Below are 22,278 nucleotides of genomic sequence, written 5' to 3' on the forward strand. Positions count from 1 at the left end.
TATTGGGTTTTTTGGTGATGGGATTAGTTTCCGGGTTGTCTTTTGACAGTCATTCTGACTCAGAATCCTTCATGGTGGTGCCCGCCTTGTTCAGCCACGATGGATGCCATCGACGATTCTGGAAGGTGGTTGGACATGTGGTGTCTCCTTTTGATCTTTCCCCAACTCTTGTGGTTGGTGGTGGCTTACTAGTTCTGTGTTTGTTACCAGGACCTCCTGTCCTAAAACAACTCATGCAAATGGTTCCTACGGTGCCTGGCCAGGGTGGGCGGTTTCAGTCAGTGTGCTTCCCCTAATGGCTCTGCTCACTGCACAACAGGCCAATGAACCCGAGAGATGAGGTGTTGAGGCAAGGAAGAGACTTTAATCGGGGAGCCGGCGAACTGAGAAGATAGCAGGCTAGTGCCTCGAGATAACCATCTTATTGGGGACTGGATGCCAGGTTCTTTTAAAAATTAGAAAGAAGCAGTGAGGAACTAAAGTCAAAAGGCAGAATAGAGAAGGAGATGCAGTGGGGAAGTTAAGTGAAAGGGCCTTCAGTCTTGCAAAACATCTTCAAGGGAATGGCCAGCCTTCAGAAGGGTATGTTATTCTCTCCTGTTCACAGGTGGGCGAGGACAAAGTATCTCTCCCTGAGCTGAACAAAAGCACTTTAGTTTACAGTCAAGCAGGCCAGGGTCCTCCAGGCAAGCCAGTGAGTATGATATTAATATAAGGAATACAATGGGAGAAACCCTTAATTTGTGGCTGAAGAAAAGAAAGACCTTGTAGAGATACTGTGGCATGGAAGAGGTCTGAAAGGATGACTAAGAGCAAAGGATAGAGGTATTCCAGGCAGAGGGACTATGAATAAACACTGGCAGTAAGTACAGAAAAGTAGCTTGGAGCAGGCAGGGTCGGCTTCCTGGAAGAGAATAAGGATGAATCAGGCCCTGGAGGTGGTAATATTTGCCTATGGTGACAGTAGAGGAAAAATATCTTCTGGCTTTCCATTCAGAATTATTATAAATTATGAGACCTACAGAGAATTAATTCTGAGCTGCCGTGAAGTTTTGCTGCAGCTTTTTTTGTTTAGCCCTGTCGACTGAAAAAAATAATGCACAACCTAGAATTGGAGAGTTAGGTTATTTTTTTGAGCGGGTGTTCTTAGGGCTTCAAGCCTGGGAGATACCATCTCAGATTAATGTTGAGAAAACTGTTCTGAGGAGGAAGTGGGGGAAACTAGGTTATACAGGAATTTTTGCAGCAACACCAGGTGGCCACAATGAAAGATTCCTATTCGTAAAAGGAAACTAAAGATCTCAAGGAGTTTAGCGCTTTTCTGAATCTGGGAAGATGCAAGAATCTGGACTCGCTGAAATCATTCCTTTGATATGCACCTCGGCTATCTGGGGCTAATATCCTGTGTTTTCTCATTCTGAGTTTCCTCAAGCTGTACCATGGGTGTGACTGCAGTCTGATGACTGCTAGATGGTGGGCATTCCTTGTTTCTGCCCTGTGTTCTCTCAGGGCTCACGGTTGGAGGGTGGCTGCTGTCCCTGATGGCTCAAAATCCTTTGCCTACTGAAATGGCAGGCAGTATTTTATTTTTCACTCCAATATTAGCTTCACCCTAGCTCCACATTCGAATTACTCAGAATGTGTGAAAAAAAAAATACTGATGCACAGGCTTCAACCTACACCAGTTTAAGTCAGAATCTTGAGTCGAACTCATGAGTAGCAGTATTTTTTATTTAAGAGCTCATAGGTTTCAATTAAAAAGAAAATAAAAGAGCCCATAGGTGATTCTAATGTGCAGCCAGGGTTGAGAACCAGTTTCACATTGCTCCTGGAAAAAGTTCACTGACCAATTGTGCGTAAATGAGATCACAGGTAGATTGTTTAAGGTTCACCTGCTAGACTGTACTGAAAAATCACCTTCAGGGTAGCTTTACCACATGCCTGGCCAAACTGAATGCCATCATAGACTGGAAGATGAGGAACTCACTGCTCAGTGGTTGGACAGCTCTGACAGTCAGAAAGCATTGTCCAGCTCAGCTGCCATGCCCCAGCACTCTGGACAGATGAGATGAGGGGGCAGGTGGGCTGAGACATGCCTTCCCAGAGTTTCATAGTTGAAAGACTTGTGCGGTCCCAACTTTACCCCATCAGTATATTCCCAAGGCCCAGGTCCTGTGTGTTTCTAGGATGTGCTTCATGTGTTCCTTTAGCTCACTTGTACACTGTGCAGTGATAGGCCCTCTACACAGATAACTGTGAAGCTCCTCTCGGTGTTGAGGAGAGCTCTTTGGCAGCTTGTGAGACTTGAAGAACTGGCCCGTGATTTGAGGAGACCCTTCATGAAGCACTATCTCTGTAGAAAGAGATAAACAGCTTCCTGGCTGCTTATGATCTAGTGAAAAGTTACAGAATTGTTCTTTTTTAAAATATGTATGTATGTATGTAGTGAATTTTGGTTGTGCTGGGTCTTTGTTGCTGTGGGCAGGCTTTCTCTAGTTGCGGCAAGCAGGGGCTACTTTCTGTTCGTGGTGCATGGGCTTCTCGTTGTGATGGCTTCTCTTGTTGCAGAGCACGGGCTTCATTAGTTGTGGCGCACAGGTTTAGTTTGCCCCACAACCTGTGGGATCTTCATGGACCAAGGATTGCACCCATGTCTCCTGCACAGGCAGGCGGATTCTTAACCGCTGGACTACCAGCGAGGTTCCAGAATTATTCTTAATACTTGATAGTTGATGATGGATGGTGGGCCATGATATGACTCAGAGCCAGAAGCAGCAGGGAATGTCTGCAAAGGCTCTTCACGTCAGGATTAATATTTTAACTTATCCATGTACTTAATAGAGGCACCTTATTTCTGTCACTCATTTACCATACATTCGGGAAAGATTTATCACACACTGGCTTATACTGGGGGGAGGGTAGAGAGATGTTGACAGTATCGTCCTCCCCACAAGGAGCAGTTTGTTATGAAGGCTGGTGTCATCTTTTCCTCCTGCTTTGGGGTTCACAGCAGATGTCACCAGTAATTTTGTTAAAAGCTCATGGCTTTTCTGGCTCTTTTTCTCATGTCTGTCACCTCTTAGGTCTTATATCCAGATGGCCAGGCTCAGATGATCCACCCTAAGCCAGCAGACTTTCGGAATCCTGGCCCAGGGCGGCACCGGCTCATCACTCAGGTGTTCCTCTCCCACACTGCCTGGACAGGTAAGGAGTCAGTGGGGGCAAGGCATTTGTTTTTTATAGTTTGAAAAATACGTGATTGAACCAGGCCTGCTGAGGGTTGAACTTGATTTCCTAAGGTGCTTATAAGCTCAAACTGGGTGCATTTAGACTAATTTGCTGCATTGCTTTGATTACACACAGCACAAAATTTTTTCAAAAGATTACGATAGAATGGAGTCTCATGGAAAGAACTGTGGGCTGGACACCTGGAGACTATTTTCTTATTGTAACTTTGTCATTGACCTGCTGCAAAACCTTGGACAGGCTACTCTCCCTTCTGAATCTTGTCTCCTCACCTTCTAAATTAAGATGACAATTCTTAATCTACTACTTAATTCTGAGGACTAGTCTTTCTGGAAATTAAACAGTTTTATATTTTTTTACCAGTAATTTAAAATCACTCTTTTTGTTATATGAACAGTTCATTTCATTCCCCCAGAAGAGGTACAATGACAACTGTTACTGCCTTCCCTTCCCACATGGGCTGGTTTGTGAGGTAGTGCAAAAATGATCTATTCATACTTCGCCCTACAGCGTCTGAGTAGAAACTTGATAATTTGAGAAAATAACATAGAAGCTACGTAAGTATTTTTCCTTAATTCATAAAGGATAAAATGAGAGAATACGAACGCAATGACATTGCATTTCCACAGTCTGTAAGGCGCTCTGAAAACTTCAGAAAGAGACTCAGTCTGCAGAGCCTAAAATGTGGGCGAGAATGGGTCTCAGTGGTGTTGCCTCAGTTGTTGAAGATGATTCAGAAGTATGGTTGTTACTGGAGATGGTGTTCAATACCAGCAAATTTGGTTTGTTTTGGAAATAGATGAATGCCTTCTGGAATTTTCTTTCACTGTATTTTTGAATACATGTGTAATTATTTATTGCCGCTGTTAGTGGTTTTCCCCAATGAAGGGTGTTAGGTGGGTATAGATGACTATCAAGTTTTCACAAAGAGGAAACGGTGTAATTGAATGTCAGAGCAGCCCTTTTGGAGGTCCAGTGGGCCTGTCACAATTGAGGGAGCTTCCAGCCAGGAAGCTGTTCCCAGGATCTGCCTCCCTGAACATCTCTCACTCCATATCCTTGCTGTTGGAATGTTCTGCACTGTTTGCCACAGTGCAAGTCTACAGGAAGGTAGAGTTCCTTATTCTAATCTCTTTTGGTGAAGGGACCCTAGATATGGGGAAATAAATGCTGTGGGACAGCATTGTTCTGCAGGGGCCAAGGCTCAGGGAAGGCAAAACAGCATATTACAGCTCAGAAGAGCTTGAAAGGTTTCAAGGGATATATTGACTTGTCCCTGGTCATACAGCAGCTCACTGCATGAACCAGGCATACAATTTGGGCTGTCCTGAGCCTGAAAAATTATGATTCATTCAGGTTTACCTTTGAGAGGCTGCTACCTAGTCATAATTTAAAATCTCCGTTTTAATTCTCTGCTCAGCAGTCACTCATGTCAGATGTTTTCTCATTCATTTGTTGACTTTATCTCCAGTTAGAATGTGGGCTGCTTGAGAACAGGGAACTTGCTCATCACCTTTACCTCTGTGTTCCCAGTACCTCTATATCTCATGTCCCTAGTGCCTGACATGTAGTACATGCTCAACAAGTAATGAAAATGGAATGTAGGGTTTCAAGTCTGCAATAAAAATTCATTTAATTGTTAGATAACTCTGTGGTGGGAGTTAGTATTCTGCTCTTCATTTTACAGATGCATAAGTGGAGGCCCGTGTAGCCGATTAATGGTGGCTTGGGGGCCGGCATGCAGATTTCCTAAGTGCCTTGTTTTTTCACTATACCATCCTCCCATCTGGCCTGGGATACTAAAGTGAAATGTGTTCTTATTCTGAATGCACCAGCACTTTCTTCCTTCTAACCCAGTAGATGAGGCCTGGTGTTGGGAAAGGACTCCCTCTAGTCTCCCAGCTCCCTACCTAGGGCCTAGCTTTTGGGAGACAGGATGCTGCCAGGCCTGGAGTCACATAGACAAGTTTCCAAATTCTGCCTTACTTGCTATGATCCTGATTAAGTTATTTAACCTGTCTGTCTCATTTTCCTTTAAGACTGTGGAGTGGTAATATGTACCTCATAAAGACATACTCTTCTAAGCATGATAAACAGGTTGCATGATTGGCCCTAGACGATCTTTTGTTTCTTTTCCCCACTGTCTTCTCCCTCTTGTTTTTTTTTTCTCTGCTCCCCTCCTCTGATGGCAGAGGCTTGAATTGCCCCTCTTCACATGTGCTGGTGAGGGAAGGCTTAATGACCAGGTAGGGTTCAGTTGTCTGACCTTACCAGGGTTTGGCTCCTGAAAGTGCTGTGAGAGCCAGGGCTGGGTTGTGGTTCAAGGGTTGGCGGTAGCCATCTAGGACAAAAGAGGAGAGCCTGTTGGGAGAGCTGATACTGGAGCCTCGGACCAGAGAGCAGTGCTGGTTTCATTACAGAGACACTGAAGGCTGGTGAAAGGGCCCATGGTAAATGGTCCTGCTGAAGCTGATGTCTGGGCTTGGCTGGGTTGCTCTGGCCGGCTGCCAGCCCTCCCTTCCTGGAAGACAGTGATCTCGTCTCTATTTTGATCCCTAGGGAGAAGTCTGGAAATAACAAGGAACATGTCTGGGGAGGCATTGAGAAGTCCTGGGACCTCTGCCCTTGTTCATTTTCTGTTCCATCAGCCCTCGTTGCTGCCCTTTAAACACCTTACCCTTGGGCTCAGCTTTAAAACTTGCATCTTTCATGAAGTAAGGAGGTTAACCCAGTCACACAGAATCGAGGAGGACACCCAAACTAGCAGTGTTCTTGTCCTCTGCACCTGGCGTTAGGTCTTTCTGAAACCCTCTCCCTCTTCTTTACTGAAGCCACATGGTTAATAGAAAGATTAGTGTTTCAGTTTATGAACTGAGCTCAAATTCTGTCACTAGTGTGGATTTGGGCAGTCACTTAGAAACTCTCAGAACCTTGGGACTCTTTTGGGATCGTGACGATCTTTCTTTCATGATGCGGCAAGGTAAGAACTCTTGGAGTTATGTGTTTGGCACCAAGCAGGTGTTCCATTCCAGAGCTCTCCTGGGTGCCTTCGTCAGTGCTTTTTACAGACTCGCGTGTGAACTGTGCTCTACGCAACTGTCTCTGCCTCCTCTGCCAAACAGCAACTTAAGGGAGGTCTTATTTATTTTTGCTGGGCCTGCCAGGTGTAGACACCAGATCAGTATTGTCATGTCATGAAAGAATGGAAGGTTCAGTGACATGATTTTATGTCCCTGAAATGTGTTCCTGTTCATAATGAGTGTTTTCTGTCCAAACTATTTCCAGATGAACAGCTTCTTCTCCGCTAATGCAGCAGAGTCCACTCTGCACATAGCCCTCAGGTCTGAGATCGGCTGCCCAGAAAGAGCATGGTTATCTGGGCACAAGAACTGGCCACATGCACACACCTTGTGACCCTCTGTCTTGGAGGCTGGAAGGCCTCTGTACAAGAGGGTTTTTTGCTTGCTCTGTGAGCATCTCAGCAGCCATGGATCTGAGCTGCAGGGAGCCCAACAGACCCGAGGAGGAGGTGGCGGTGGCCGAGATATAGCAGCACGTCTGTAGCTTAGGAAGAGCCTCACGGTATTCAGGCTGGAAAATTGTTTTTGTTTTGCAGATGGGGGAAGGGAGGGATGCAGACAGGTGAAAAATGTTCTTGAAACCCCGCTGCCTCCATCTTTGATCTTGCTTTTACTTGACATTTCATCCCAATTTCTGGGCGTTGCCTTGTCATTAATGATTTTTGTCTTTTTTTCTAGAACCCTGCCAGGTGGAAGTGAGGCTGCTGCTGGCCTACAACTCCAGTTCACGCATTCCAAAATCCCCCTGGATTGAAGGTGGTGAGATGTCATCCCAGGTGGAAACTGGCATCGAGGGCACCATCCCCTTCAGCAAGTCTGTAAAAGTTTACATAATGCCCAAGCCTGCAAGGCGCTGAATCACAAGCAGCCTTTACAGCCGTGGCCTAGAAGGCCCTTCTTGGGATCAGAGTGAGCCAGAAGCCGGAACATTTCACCTGGAAATGGTATATAGGCATAAGGAGGAACATGTGGCCCTTGCAGTCTCATCTGTATCAAGCATTGGATAAATTATTTTGCACTAATTAAGAAAACAAACCTTCAAGTCTATCCTGGCCCCACCCCCAACCTCCATAGCCCTGCCCCCAATAAAATTGAGACACCAAGCTGCTCTAGTCCCTGGTCCTTCAGGGAATCTGTGTGGCTGTAGGTTCAACATTTACGCTACATGTCTACATTCTTCAGGTGTGAAACAAAAAGATCAATTTTCTAGCCGCTTCTAAAGAACCAGTTATTGGAGCCATAATCTTATTTCATAAAGCAGCAGTCTGTTTGTCAGAGCCAACCCCAAAGCAGCTTTCACAGCTTTGCTTTTTCACCATCGACAGTTCCTGAATGGCCCCAGACTTCATTATCTTGCTGAGAGTCTCCTTCCTTAACTCAGGCAATGGCTGGCCAAGAACTGAATGGACAGCTGAAGAATGAATCATTTTCATTCTTCAGGAAAATTTTTCATCTTGCCTGCCATTATCCTTAGGACCAAAATATGAGAGATGGGTCATATTTTAGAAAAGAAACCAGCATTATGGGAAAGAGGGATCTAGTGTAAGAAACAGAGTCATTTTCCAGTGATGACTTCTCTGATGACTCCAGTGTTGGAGCTGCATGTGAGTTAAAGATGCAGCTGTGGTGTAAGAACAGTAAAGGCTGTGAACCATGTGAGGGCCTGTGCTGGGTTCTTCACCTGTCATTTATTCCTTGTAACAGCCAAGTGAGTCTGACAGGTTCGGTCATTGGTAGGAATACTGTAATAACACCTGTATTCATTCAGATCCAAAAGGAGTCCAAAGGTCTGAGCTATACCACATCAGGAGAAGTATATGGAAAAGAACCTAGAAATCTCTCTTGTGCCTTAATTTTCTTATCTGTAAAATAGAGATAATTATACTTTATGGGTTGTTGAATGGGTTTAATTAAATAATGCTTGGCAAAATCTTAATCTCTGGTCAGTCTTGATCATATTTGGTGCTTGGAAAGCTAATAAAAATAACAAGAGCATGCAGTTCCTGAGAGGCAGAGCTGGAATTTGGATTCAAGCACGTTTGACTTCTGGTTTAACACACCTAATGTGTGCCCAGCAGTGTTGCAAACCCTTTAATGAATTAATTCATTTAGTCCTCAAAACTATAGTGTGAAGTAGGTGCTATTATAATAAACCTAATAGTAGGTTTTAATTAAAGCAGTTGAAGTTCAGAGAATTTAAAGAAGCCAGGATTATGGGAAAGAGGGAGCCACTATAAGAAACAGCACTTTCAGCTCCATCTCTGATGGCTGCAGTGTTGGAGCTGCCTCCTTGGCCTAGGTTGCACAGCTGGTAAATGGTGAGCTGGAATTAGAACCTGGGTGGTCTGGCTCCTGGAGGTCATGACTGCTACGGAGAGACTAAAAGAAGATCACCTCCGTGGCATTTACTTTTCTTGTGTGCTCACTTACTTAGTACATCTCAGTGATGTGCCATCAGTGTCAACAGGAGGCCCTAAAGGAAATTGCCTGGCTTGGAGATAAAGTAAAGCTTAAAGCCAGGCTGAGTCATACCATGGCCCTGACACAAGCACCTAATGATGATGACTGAGTTGACGCAAAGATGAAACATCAAGAACCATTGCTGCTAACTGAGCCTTCCAAGGGAAAAGTATGGTGAATCCTTTTTAGATACACTACTCCTTTTTATAAAAATCTTTCTCAGTTATTCCCTATTTTATAGGTGGGAAAACTGAGAGTTTGAGGTCATGTCTTTCTCCTGAGGGGCAAGGGTGGAATTTGATCCTAGGTCTTAAGACCTGAAATAGTACTTTCCCCATCAAAGGTGAAGATACACAAAGGGGCAAATTTTGCTTTAGTATCAGGATGAGTTTTTGAAAACTGTAAGAATTGAATGGGTTGTCTTAGAAGATCAGGAATTTCCCATGCTGAATGTGTTCAATCTGAGGTTGAACAAGCTCCTGACAAGTGTGTTCTAAAGGAATTCAAGTTACCATATGAGGGGTTGAGCTCAGCCTTTTAAATTCTTCCTCCGAATTCTCTGTGAATTATGAGAATCTTGATTTTTCTGACAAAGACCTGGAAAGGGGCATAAAGATGGCTCTAGTGTGGCACCCTCATTTATAAGTGACCGTGCAGCCAGAGACTGAGTTAGTAGAAGCAAGTCTGGAAATCAGGCCTCTACAGGAGTCTCTTCTGCATTTTCAGTGACCAACCACGTACCTGGTTAAAGCTGGAAACTTTCACACTGGACGCTATCCTTACACTTCATATAAAACTAGCCATCGAGTCCTTTAGATTCTGCTGCTTTAAATGTTTCAGTCCTCTTTACTCAATGTGTCTGTCTTGATGCAGTCTGCATCATCACTCTAGAAGTGTGAGATTAGTTTCCTAATGAACTGCTTGTCTCAAATCTTTTCCCCTTCAGCCCATTCTTCACACAGGTGCCAGAGTAATCTTTCCAAAACCCAGATCTGATCACATTCATTCCCCTGCTTAAACCTCCTTAAGTGGGTCACTTCTTGGCTCCAAGATAAAGTCTAAACTGTCCTTGAAGACTCTTCATCCCCTGCTGTCCTCTCTAGCCTCATACTCCGTGCCCCCAACATTCTCTGTACTTCTCCCGCTGCAGAGGATTATCTGTAGTTGTTCCTAATTCTCGCCATTATGTCTCTTGCCTCACACCTGAACCTTGGAATGTGCTCTTCAGATTGTCTCCTGTGGTCCCGTTCTTTTCATTCTTCAGGAGTGCGCCTCATTCTGGAACCTGTCTGTGTCTCCTGTGGGCTTGATGCATTGCCTTTATGTTTCCGCAGCCTATACATTCTTCAACCATCTTATTTATTGCAGGTTCACAAATACCAACCCCTGAAGCAGGTAGGCAGGGGAGAAAAAAGAGTAAGTGGCTTTGTAAAGCTAATAAATGCATCCTCTTCTTCAAAGTTATGAAAAAGAATAATCCGTGGCTGTAGGAAAATGATAGAGACTGAAGAATCAGCAGATTCTCTGTCTGAAGAAGCCTGTTCAGCTCCACTCAGCTCTTCAGCTGTTCATAGGTATGGGCCTGATCAAATTTTCTAATTGTTCCAGAAAAGCCAGTAACTTGCATTTTCATGTTAAAAATATATATCCATGTTAAAAATTTTGGTAAGTCAAGTAAATGTGCAGATTACTCTGAGACCAACAAAACCTGTCTCCAGGTAGATTTGTGACAGTTTGCAACTTCTGCATCATCACCCTGTTATATGTCTGTTTCTCCCAACCAGTCTGAATAGCTGGGCAGTAGGACTGTCTGTGTTGTATCCCCAGCGTAGCGCCTGGCACATACCAAGCAAGGAAAGAATGAATGAGTCCATGAGTCCAGAGCAAGGTTGACAGTACCACGATATGCCTGGGAAAGCCAGCTGAGAGTCAGACTTCTGAAAGGACTATATATTTGTCTTTGACATAATTGACCTCAGCAAACAGAATTGAGGAGAAGGTACACACCTAGCGCTTGACAAGACTTCTTGTCTTAGGAACCACTCAAGCTAGAAGGAATTAAGTGTGGGCAGTGAGGGCTGTGCATGCAACTTACAAATTGAACCAAAGTGTGTGTGACTAAGACAGGGGACTAAGTATAGTGTCATGGAAAAAGAGCTGCTCTCCCAGTTTTTTGAATTTCCAGCATTGACCATGCCGAAGAGATTCAGAAGTAGGGGCCATTACAGGTTTGATACAAAGTTTAATAACTTTACTGCCAGGTACTTCTGTCTCTTAAGAAGTTTGTACTAAGTTATGTTTAATGTAGAGACAACTCACTTAGGAACACCTAATTACACCCACACCTAATTCAACACCCACTGGAGCTGTCTTATCTTACATTTGACAAAAAAAAAAATTCTTTTATCACATCACCCAGAAAAATAGTCTGAATTTTTATCACACATCCCTGCCTGTTATATGAATCTGGCTTTCTGAGCTGAGGGAACTGAGGTCTAGAAAGACCCCGTCATCTGACAAACGGTCGGTTGTGGAAAGGGCACTGAGCTTGACCTTCTCAGGCCTCTCAGCTGGGTGTTAGGTCTGTGACAGTCCATCTCCTACGGATCTCCTAAGGTGGTAGAGGTCATGACACAGCATTGGGTTCTAATCCTGCCTTTGCCACTTTCTTGCTGGGTAAATTTGGAAAGATCACTTTCCATGGCAATCATCTCAGCTTATGTTTTTTTGCCAAGCCACGTCTTAAGTTGATTGGCTGTCCCTTAGGTCGGATGCCCAGTTTGGCCAGTCAGGTGACAGGATCATGTGGAGCAAAAATCCACTTTCCGGGCCATAGCTTTAACAAGGGTGGGGGTAGAGCAATTTTATTCAGTTATGACCATGATTGATAGCATACCTAGTTAATGTCTGTTGAAAAGTTCCCAGATATTTGGTGAGTAAATGAACCACTTGTTCTTTAAGACCTGTGTTACATCCTTAGTGATGTCTCTCCTAATCTTCCTCCTATTCTGGTAGGATAAGTTAGTCCCCCTTTGTGCTACCACTGGATGTTATAAAACTACTATAATGTTAACACACTGTATCATTATTGTCTTGTTTATTTCTCTCAGGTAACTCCTGAGGGCAAGAACTATAACTTACTCATTCCTGTACCCCTAGGATCCAGCAATAATTGGTCATAAGAACATTAGTTAAAGACTTTCAGTAAATGAGTATGAAAGAGAATTACTGAATACATGAGTGAGCAAAAAAAGAGTAGATAGTTCCTTTGGGCACCAACATCCTATGAATCTATGAAGTAATAAGCAGCTATATTAAGAACCATAAGATGAAACCAGTTAGCTTTACACAGCAGCCCCCTTAGGAGAAAGATAACGACAGTGGTTTCAATTTATTGAGTCCTTAGTACATGCCAGGCAGAGTGCTAAGACTTCATGTGAATTATCCCACTTAACACCTGTGATGACTTCAGATACTAATATTATCCCTATCTGACATGAGAACAGTGAAACTCTGAGAGATTAAATAAATGCCCAACCAGTGAATGGCATTGGAAGCCACAGGTCAAAGTCAAGGCTATTGGACACCAAAGCCAATACTCATAACTTTTATTAACAGGGGGAAAAATGAAAAATAAGGCAATGCTGATAACTTAATAATTCTATTAGTCTGTCATAAGGTTTCAAAAAGGTCACTTGGTATTTAATAGAACCAAGGCTATCCATGCCAGTAGGGGTCATTAGAAGGCATGTAGTCCAGCTCCATCATTTTATAGTGAGGGAATCTGAGGCCGAGAGAACTGGCACGACTCAGGTTTAGTTAGAGGAACAGCCTGTCTAGAACCTGAGTATCAAGGCATAGCTCCTTTTACTGTTACTGAAGTGTTGCTTCAGGGCTCTGCTCATGTTATTGCACAATGAAATTTTCCCTTTCCACATATCTGAAGTAGCCCCTATCACTCTTTTTCTTAATCTTGCTTTATTTTTCTTAAACCAGATTCTATTTACAATATGTATTTGCTCACTTATTTATTTGGCACACTAGAAACTTGATGAGCACAAGACTTATTGCTGTTTTTTTGGAACCTGTAGCATTGTCTGGTATACAAAGTACTTAATAAATTGGTTGATGACTAAACATTCCAAAGTGTCAATTACAATATGATTTTAATGTACTGAAACTTTGGCTTTCAAACTTCAAATCAGAAGGCTTTCTTCACTTTTGGCTTTATTTTCATTTACTCTTGGCCTAACATTTACCACAGCATTAAACCGCCTCCCCACCCCTAGGACAGGGGCCTTGCCTGAGTCATCTGCGCATCGCAGAGCCTCGCCCAGGACCTGGTGCAGGCAGCTGTTCTAAAGTGCTGGGGAGGCTGGAGTGGAGAGCGGTAAGAGTGACAGTCACAGGCATCATTGTTCAGTGATTTATTCTCTTCAGGCTCCATCAGCAGGTGGAATGGAAGACCCCTCCCACCCTGATGCCTTGGGTAGCCAAGGCATTGTATTCTTTCACTGCCTTCTCTGTCTGGAGGACCCGCACATCAATGCCTTTTTTCTTGAGGTACTCTACTGTTGATGGGGGTACCTGGAAAGAAGGAAAAAGATGAGTAAATCAGGGTGGAAGGCCCCCAGGGTTTCCTTTCCTGTTATGAGGCAAATATATTCTACAGAATGTCACCCAGCATGTCACCAGTCCAAAATTTGGCAGTGAGCCCCAAGGAGTCAAAGAGTCTTCTAAGAGGTTGACAGAAGTATCATGAAATATGTGCACACAGCTCAGGTGAAATGGAAACTGGAAAGAGCATGGATTTTGGAGCCAGCCAGTCTTGAATTTAAGTCCTTACTAGCAGTATGACTTTGGGTAAGTGAATTAAATACTCTGAACCTTTTTTTCCATGTGTGTAAATAGAGGTAATACCACCTAACTCACAGGGTTGGTATGAGAACGAATTCAGCTAAAGCATGTAAAATGTCTAGCATGTAAATGTTAAATGTTTGAGTCAATCCAACCTGAGTCTCAGTTCTAACTTTGCCATGCAATAACCAAGAGACCTTTTGAAAGCCTGTCAATTGCAATTTCCTCCCCCATAAAATGGGGATAATAATACTTAAAACCACAAGGTTGCCGTGAGGATGAAGTTTATGACTGTACATATACTGCAGCTGAAATGTGTTCTCAGGCCTTTCTTGATCACCTCATTTAGAACAGCCCTCAGAAGTCACCACTTTCTTCACAGCATTTATTATGACCTGAAATTGTCTACATATTTATCATTCACAAGGGCCATGAACCTTTTTTACCTTCTTGTCCCCAGTACCTTGAACAGTGTCTGACCCATAGAAGGTGCTGAATAAATATTTGTAAATGAATTTATATAAAATATTCTCAATAGTGGCAGCTATTATTAGATATTTTCTCAACTCTGACTTGTCCTGAATATTATTTTTAAGTAAATTTTAATTCAACTCTGTTGGAACTCTCAGCAAAATGTTTTTAAAATGTCCTATATTACTTTTTCATATATTTGAACAGTTTTATATTAACAGTAGCCTTATGGATAGGAGTCATTTTAATGGAGGGGAAAAAAACTAGATTAAACTAAAAAATATAAAGGCACCTTCATCAGTAAGGAACTGGATTTTAGGACATGTCTATAAGGGACAGAATGAAGTAGATCTCTCTAAACCTATGTGAAAGGCTGTCCATAATGCAATAACAAATGAATAAAAAGTTGCAGGACAATATGTGTAGTATGATCCTGTTGATGTAAAGCATGGATGTCAGTATATATTAGTAGATGTGTAGAGAGAATTGAAGCAGTTACATATATGTCACGTGACTGGGAAGGGAGAGTCTTTCACCTTTTTAATATTACATTTCCGTGTTGACTTTTTTTCCACAACAAGCTTGTATTATTTCTATAAGTACAATAAAAACAAACATTTTTTTCTGAAAAGGGAAAAAAAACTTAACTTGAATGTGACCAAGAAAAGAAAAATTTAAAGTACTGTAAAAATGGAAGATACCATAAAACTCTGAAGAGCCAAATATTGATAGCTATAGAGCTTAAGAAATTTCCAAGATTGAAGAATTTCTGGAAAACGGTTGAAACAACACCAGCCGTTGGTTAAGTAGAGACTGGAGAGACCAACCCTGATGAGGAAGAGTAGGCTCAGCCACTGCTTCATCCTGGGCCATCCACTGGCTCAGCAAAATGGGGGTGCGTGATACATGGACGTATCTCTATGGTAAAGATCTGAGAGACTACGGGAAGTCCTGAGGAATGCTGTGCTCACCAGTACCAACCTTTAAGGCCTCACTCATCCCCCGGCCAATCACAAGGATCTGCACACCCTTCTCCACAACTTCTTCCACATCTGCAGGCTGCACACCAGGAGAATGCTGGACGTGGAAAGAGAATGTTCATCAGCTGCCAGCTTTTCCAATCTTTCTTTGCAGTCAGCATTCTTATGAAATTCATTCATTCACTTAAGAAATGTTTACTGAGGTTTACTCTGCACATTGTCACTTGGGCCCTGGGAATAACAGAAGCTGCCCTTATGGAGCTCTAAGTCTAGTGAAAAAATATGGAAAACTACAAAGACATTTCAGTAGTTTTACAAGTGCCACAAAGAAGTAAGTTCAGGGTACTATGAAAACATAAAGGGCACCTAATTCAGACTTGGAGAGTCAGGCCAGGGGGTCAGGGGAGACACCCCAGAGGAGGTGACATTTAAGTTGAGATGGGCTTTCCTGATAGCTCAGTTGGTAAAAAATCCACCTGCAATGCACCCTGGTTCGATTCCTGGCTCGGGAAGATCTGCTGGGGAAGGGATAGGCTACCCACTCCAATATTCTTGGGCTTCTCTTGGGACTCAGCTGGTAAAGAATCCACCTGCAATGCAGGAGACCTGGGTTTGATCCCTGGGTTGGGAAGATCCCCTGGAGAAGGGAAAGGCTACCCACTCCAGTATTCTGGCCGGGAAAACTCCATGGACTGTATACTCCATGGTGTGGCAAAGAGTCAGACATGACTGAGCAACTTTCACTTAAAGGATAAACAGGAATTAGCCAGGTTAAAGGAAATCAGGGGAACAAGGCATACCAAACACAGGGAACAGCGTGAACTAAAAGGCTCAGGGGAAAGAGCAACCTAGTGAACTACAAGTAGTTCCTTACGACTGGAGTGTAAGTGACAGGTGAGTGGAAAGAGGAAGTGGGAGAAGAAAGCACGTGCACACACCATGCCAAAAGTCGGAAAGCTCCATTCTGTTTCCTTGTGCTGAGCTTCTTTCCTACTTAACTGCAGGAAAACTTTGATGCTTTAAAACCTACCCTCCCTGTCGCTCTGTAAAGTCTTCCCAGATTCTCCCAGGGGTATTTAAGGTAATGTTTTTAATGAACATTAACATCAGAGGATGGTGGCTTCTGAACTGCTTCCACATCAGCCAGTGGGGATACAGGAGTTAAGAGTTTGGTAAATACCAGCCCACTACTGGGGAGTGAATAAATCTGAGTGGAAAACTGTCATGGAAGACTTGCTGTTCTAACTGCATCTTATGAATTGGAATATGCTTTGATGCGGTGGCTGTGGAATGGATACATTCTAATCATAAGTTAGAGGTGGTTTAGAAAAGAGCTGCCAAAACACCAAGAGGACAACAAATTTGCCAAAGAAGATTTTTTCCTTCTAGAAAGCTTTAGAGGTGATAGGATTGAAATTTATAAAGGTATAAGAAGAACAAATAAGTATTTTTTAATTAAATCTTGAAATAATATCTTACATGTTTATAGTTGCAGTTTTCATAAAACACCTATAGAAATTCTACGTGCTCTGCATAATAGCACAAAAGCATCTATTCTTGTTTTATAGATAAACTAAAGATCACAAAATATATACAAGATGACACAAATCACTAAGTACTAGAGCTGGGACTTGAACAGAAACAAGTTAACCTAGTTTAAGGCAGTTTATTAGAATACTATAAGGAGCACCTTTGTTGAAACTTGAAAGAACTAATCTTTTTTTTTTTTTTTTTTAGTTTATTTTTTTGAAAGAACTAATCTTAATGACCACATGTTGTGGGGGAAGGATCAGTAGGATAACATGGGAGATTGGGACTGACATATATACACTGCTACTGCTGCTGCTGCTGCTGCTGCTTCTAAGTCGCTTCAGTCGTGTCCGACTCTGTGCGACCCCATAGACGGCAGCCCACCAGGCTCCCCCGTCCCTGGGATTCTCCAGGCAAGAACACTGGAGTGGGTTGCCATTTCCTTTTCCAATGCATCAAAGTGCAAAGTGAAATTCAAGTCTCTCAGTCGTGTCCAAGTCTTCGTGACCCCATGGACTGCAGCCTACCAGACTCCTCCGCCCATGGGATTTTCCAGGCAACAGTACTGGAGTGGGGTGCCATTGCCTTCTCTGCATATATACACTACTATGTATAAATCAGATAACTAATGAGAACCTACTGTGTAGCACAAGGAACTCTACTCAGCACTCTGTGGTGACCTAATGGGGAAGGAAATCTAAGAAGAGTGGATTTGTATTTATGTATGACTGATTCACTTTGCTGTACAGTAAGAAACTTAACATTGTAAAGCAGCTATGTTTTTGTTGTTTAGTCACCAAGTTGTGTCTGACTGTTTTGCGACCCCATGGACTGTAGCCTACCAGACTCCTCTATCTATGGAATTTCCCAGGCAAGATACTGGAGTGGGTTACCATTTCCTTCTCCAGGGGATCTTCCCAACCCAGGGACTGAACCCATGTCTCTTGGATTGGCAGGTGGATTCTTTACCACTGAGCCACCAGGGAAGCCCAGAGCAACTATACTCCCATAAAAATTAATTTAAAAAGGAAGATGTGATACACATATACAATGGAATATTAGCCATAAAAGAATGAAATAATAATGTCATGTATGACAATATGGATGGACCTAGATGGTATCCTAAGTGAAATAAGTCAGAGACCAGTACTATATTATTTTACTTATATGTGTAATCTAAAAACATGAACAAACAAAACAGAAATAGACTCCGAGGATAAACACAGAGTTGCCAGAGGGGAGGTGGTCGGGGAGATGAGTGAAATAGGTGAGGGGGTTATGAGGTACGAACTTACAGGGACTACTTCGTGGTCCAGTGGCTAAGACTCTGCACTCCCAACATGGGGCCTGGGTTCCATCCATGGTCAGGGAACTAGATCCCATGTGCCACAACTAATACCTGGCAGTCAAATGAATCAAATAGTTTTTTAAAAAATAACTAGAAGGGAACTGGCCTTTGGTAAAGGACATTTAAGAAAAATCTACAGCTAAACATTAAGTATGGACTTCCCTGGTGGCTCAGATGGTAAAGCGTTTGTCTACAATGCGGGAGACCCGGGTTCGATCCCTGGGTTGGGAAGATCCCCTGGAGAAGGAAATGGCAATCCATTCCAAGACTATTGCCTGGAAAATCCCATGGACAGAGGAGCCTGGTAGGCTACAGCCCATGGGGTCGCAAAGAGTCGGACACGACTGAGCAACTTCACTTCACAAACATTAAGTATAATGTTGAAATATTAAACATTTTCCCTAAAAGAGTGGACAGAAGAATTTACTTCCTTATTATCTCATTCTTTTAGTTTTCTTTTTGGCAATACTGCACAGCCTATAAGATCTTAATTCCCTGATCAGAGACTGAACCCGTGCCCTCTGCAATTGGAAGGTGGATTCTTAGCCAGTGGACCAGGAAGTCCCCTTAATATCTCTTGGACCTGTCCATTCCTCTCCATCTCTACTGCCGCTACCCTGGTGTAAGCTGCCATTACTTCTTATTTAGCCTATTGCAGTAACTTTCTAACTGGTGTCCATAAAACCACTTTGGCCCTTTCCAATTATCCATTCTTCAAATTGCCCTTAGAGGAATTGTAGGGCAAACTGTAGCTAGAGGAATTTATGCAAAACAAAACCATTCAAATGTCTCCTCTGCTCTATAGCATTCAGTGGCTTCTCCTTGCTCTTAGAATTGGCAAACTCCTTAACATGGTCCATCTGTAAGTTCTCAGCTGTCTCACCAGTCTGATTGCATCTGACTTTCTTCATGTTCTAGCAGGAAAACAGTCTGGCATCTTCTTAAATATGTGCTTACATGATTCAGCAATCATATACCTGGGTATTTATCCTAGAGAAATGAAAACTAACATTTACCCAAAAACTTGTACATGAACTTTCACAGCAGCTTTTTATGGGTGGGGGGCATTGTTAACTCTTACTTTCTAATTAGAAGCAAGATATCCTACTCTAGATATTTTCTAGGTTTATTGAGATATAGCTGATAAATAGTACTGTATAAGTCAAGGTGTACAGCATATGATTTGACTTATATAACATGACATGATTACCATAATAAGTTTAGTTAACATCCATCATCTCATATAGAGACAAAGAAAAAAATAATTTTTTCTTTTGTGATGAGAACTCTTAGAATTTGGTCTTAACTTTCACATATATAGTACTGTTAACTACAGTCATCTATAGAAGCTTTATTTGTAGTAGTCCCAAACTGGAAACAACCCAAATGTTCATGAACAGATTGTGTTATAATCCAATAATGGAATACTTCTGAACAATAGAAAAGGAACAAAGGATCAATACCTATAGGTGTCCCTGGTGGCTCAGATGGTAAAGAATCCACCTTCAATGCAGGAGACCTGGGTTCAATCCCTGGGTTGGGAAATCCCCTGGAGGGCATGGCAACCCACTCCAGTATTCTTGTCTGGAGAATCCCCATAGACAGAGGAGCCTGTTGGGCTATAGTCCATGGAGCTGCAGAGTCAGGCATGACTGAGCGACATAGCACACAAAATGAGCTTTATGCTGAATGAAAAATGCAAGTCCCGAAAGACTATATACTGTATGATTCTATTAGTATGACAAATGTAACACGTGTATTAGGTAAACTGGCAAAATACTAATAAGGCCTGTATATTTGACAATAGTACTGTATCAGTTAATTTCCTGATTTTTATCACTGTGTTGTGAGAAAGTCCTTGTTTTTCTTAGATGTCCTTTACCTAAGGACAGTTCCCTTCTAATTTAGTTAAATACCTGTGTGTATTTACTCCTAAATAGAATATCTACAACAGTTCAGAAAAAAAGTGTCTATTGGAGAAAAGGATGATAAAATATGATAAACTCTTGGAGAAGGAATGGCAACCCACTCCAGTATTCTTGCCTGAGAAATCCTATGGACAGAGGAGCCTGGCTGGCTACAGTCCATGGGGTTGTAAGAACTGGACACACTTAGCGAATCAACCACCACCATCATCTGATTCCATAACTGGATATCAGATTAAAACTAAAGGTTTATATATATAAAAAATATGATAAACTGTTAACATTTGGATCTGGGGAAAATGAGAATTTTTTTTTCCTGCCCGTACCACACGGCATGTGGAACTTCCCTGACTGGGGGACCTGGGATTGAACTTGTTCCCCCTGGAGTGGAAGCATGGAATCTTAACCACTGGACCACTGGAAGAGTCCAAGAATTCTTTCTAATATTCCTATAGCTTTCTGTAAGTCAGAAATTATTTCCAAATAAACAGGTTTGTTTTTTTTTAATATAGGTAGGTTATAGATGAGCAGGAAAAGGACATCTATAGGCACACAGACGCTCTCACTGCTTCCTGATTTATTTAGCCAAGGAAGCAACGTTTAGCAGAAGCCAGGCGGCTACACAAAGCAGGAGCAGATGCAGCGCATCTTTGCTGGCGCTCTCTGTGTCTCTTGAGACCCTGCGGGGTGAGCAACTACTGCTGACACGCTTCACTCAGCCAGTGAGTGTTCCAGAGCAGAGAACATAGCCAGGCTCTCACACTAATACCTTTTTATATTTTGACTGACTTCATCAACATCTTCCTAAGGAATTAACACTAAGACTTAAGGGAGTATCAGTGTTGTAAATTAGAACAGCTGCATGTCAAAGAGTGATCCAAACTGATGAGCAGCAAGGCTACTTCCTCACAATGGGCGAAGATGCAGAGCTAGTGCCCAGGGGGCTCTGAGCAGTGTCTCTGCCTCCAGCTTTCCCTGTTTTCCACAAAGATCAGAATAGACCAGGGATTAGAGTCTTTGTTAATTTAGGTTTATACATTTTTAGAAAGCAAAACAAAAATGGGGATTTTTTTTCACTTGATTACAATAAAAGTGAAAGTTAGTCGCACAGTTGTGTCCGACTCTCCGATCCCATGGACTGTGTAGCCAGCCAGGCTTCCCTGTCCATGGAATTTTCCAGGCAAGAGTACTGGAGCAGGTTGCCATTTCCTTCAGGGGATCTTCCCAACCCAGGGATTGAACCTGGTCTCTTGCATTGCAGGCAGATTCTTTACCAACTGAGCTACTGGGGAAGCCCCTGATACTTGTAAAATAATTGTAAAACAATTGGATTAGGTGCTTTTTCTAGTTCCACAGCTCTGTGATCAATCCTAGAACCACCCCAAACTGAACAGTTACAATACAAAGAACTTAAAATGTTTGTTCTGGGACAATGACCAAGGTAAAAACAATTGTAATTCAGAGTTGGAGAGCTTCACTTGCCTTAAGTAGATACATTTATCTGAAATACTGAATGATTCCTTCATTTAACAAAGAATAGTGATTCCTAGGCTGCTTCCTAGGAATCCGCGGATTCCTAGGCTGTCAGAGCTGACCGTGCTAGTATAATGCAACAAGCCCACTGCTCAGTGAAGTGAAAGGTCATAAAAGAGTGCAAAACCGAGTCTGAATCATCCTCTGGAGATTCAGAGACTAGGGACAGCAGGAGCCCATCAGAGTTGCAGGATCAGTGGAACCCAATTTGGCTGCTGCATGCTTTACTGCAGGCTCAGGGTGAAACTTACAGGGTGACATGAAAGATAACTGCAGCAGCCTGTGGCTCCAGGCCTTGGTGTGTGATTACTCACAGCCTTGTGCAGATGCCTGTGGGTGCAGCGTCAGCCTGTCACTGAGCCATCCTCTCTCTGCCACCAGCTCCCCCTCTGCTTCTTCCAGTCTCCTTGGGCAAACCACTAAGGCTCTCCTCCTTCAGAGTGTTTGACTTTGTTCCTCTTCTTTGGGAGGCTTTCCATAACATGATGTTATAGAAATTTTAATTGTTTTCTCTTGGAGGAAAGCTGTTAGTATCTTTTCATGTGTCTGTTGGGCTCTCTTTGTGGCTCAGCTGGTAAAGCATCCACCTGCAATGCGGGAGACCTAGATTCGATGCCCCCCGTCCCCCACCACCCCGGTTTTATTCCGGGCTGGAAGATCTGCTGGAGAAGGGGTAGGCTACCCACTCAGGTATTCTTGGGCTTTCCTTGTGGCTCAGCTGGTAAAGAATCCACCTGCAATGTGGGAGACCTAGGTTCAATCCCTGGGTTGAGGAGATCCCTGGAGAAGGGAAAGGCTACCCACTCCAGTATTCTGGCCTGGAGAATTCCACAATGCAATATCATTTC

General features: G+C 42.9%; 2 protein-coding genes across 4 annotated transcripts in view; one reads left to right on the forward strand and one right to left on the reverse strand.

Moving 5' to 3' along the window:
* Positions 1 to 8,246, forward strand: part of INTS4 (integrator complex subunit 4) — a 107,342-nt gene extending 99,096 nt beyond the window's left edge. The window contains exons 22-23 of the mRNA XM_052661765.1: positions 3,084 to 3,204; positions 7,005 to 8,246. Coding sequence (XP_052517725.1) covers positions 3,084 to 3,204; positions 7,005 to 7,183 — 300 coding nt within the window. The 3' untranslated portion in view covers positions 7,184 to 8,246. The remainder of the gene's footprint in view (positions 1 to 3,083; positions 3,205 to 7,004) is intronic.
* A 4,952-nt stretch (positions 8,247 to 13,198) lies between these two features.
* AAMDC (adipogenesis associated Mth938 domain containing) overlaps positions 13,199 to 22,278 on the reverse strand; it is a 29,494-nt gene continuing 20,414 nt past the window's right edge. For 2 of the 3 annotated variants that reach the window (XM_052661767.1, XM_052661766.1), the window contains exons 3-4: positions 15,096 to 15,191; positions 13,199 to 13,373 (exon numbers count right to left, since the gene is read on the reverse strand). In XM_052661767.1, the coding sequence (XP_052517727.1) occupies positions 13,233 to 13,373; positions 15,096 to 15,191 (237 nt within the window). In that variant the 3' untranslated portion in view covers positions 13,199 to 13,232. Of the gene's footprint in view, positions 13,374 to 15,085; positions 15,192 to 22,278 lie in introns of all 3 variants that reach the window. The other variant, XM_052661768.1, reaches the window with a different exon arrangement.

This window comes from Budorcas taxicolor, chromosome 25, assembly GCF_023091745.1.
Source record: "Budorcas taxicolor isolate Tak-1 chromosome 25, Takin1.1, whole genome shotgun sequence".
In the NCBI taxonomy this organism is placed as follows: domain Eukaryota; kingdom Metazoa; phylum Chordata; class Mammalia; order Artiodactyla; family Bovidae; genus Budorcas; species Budorcas taxicolor.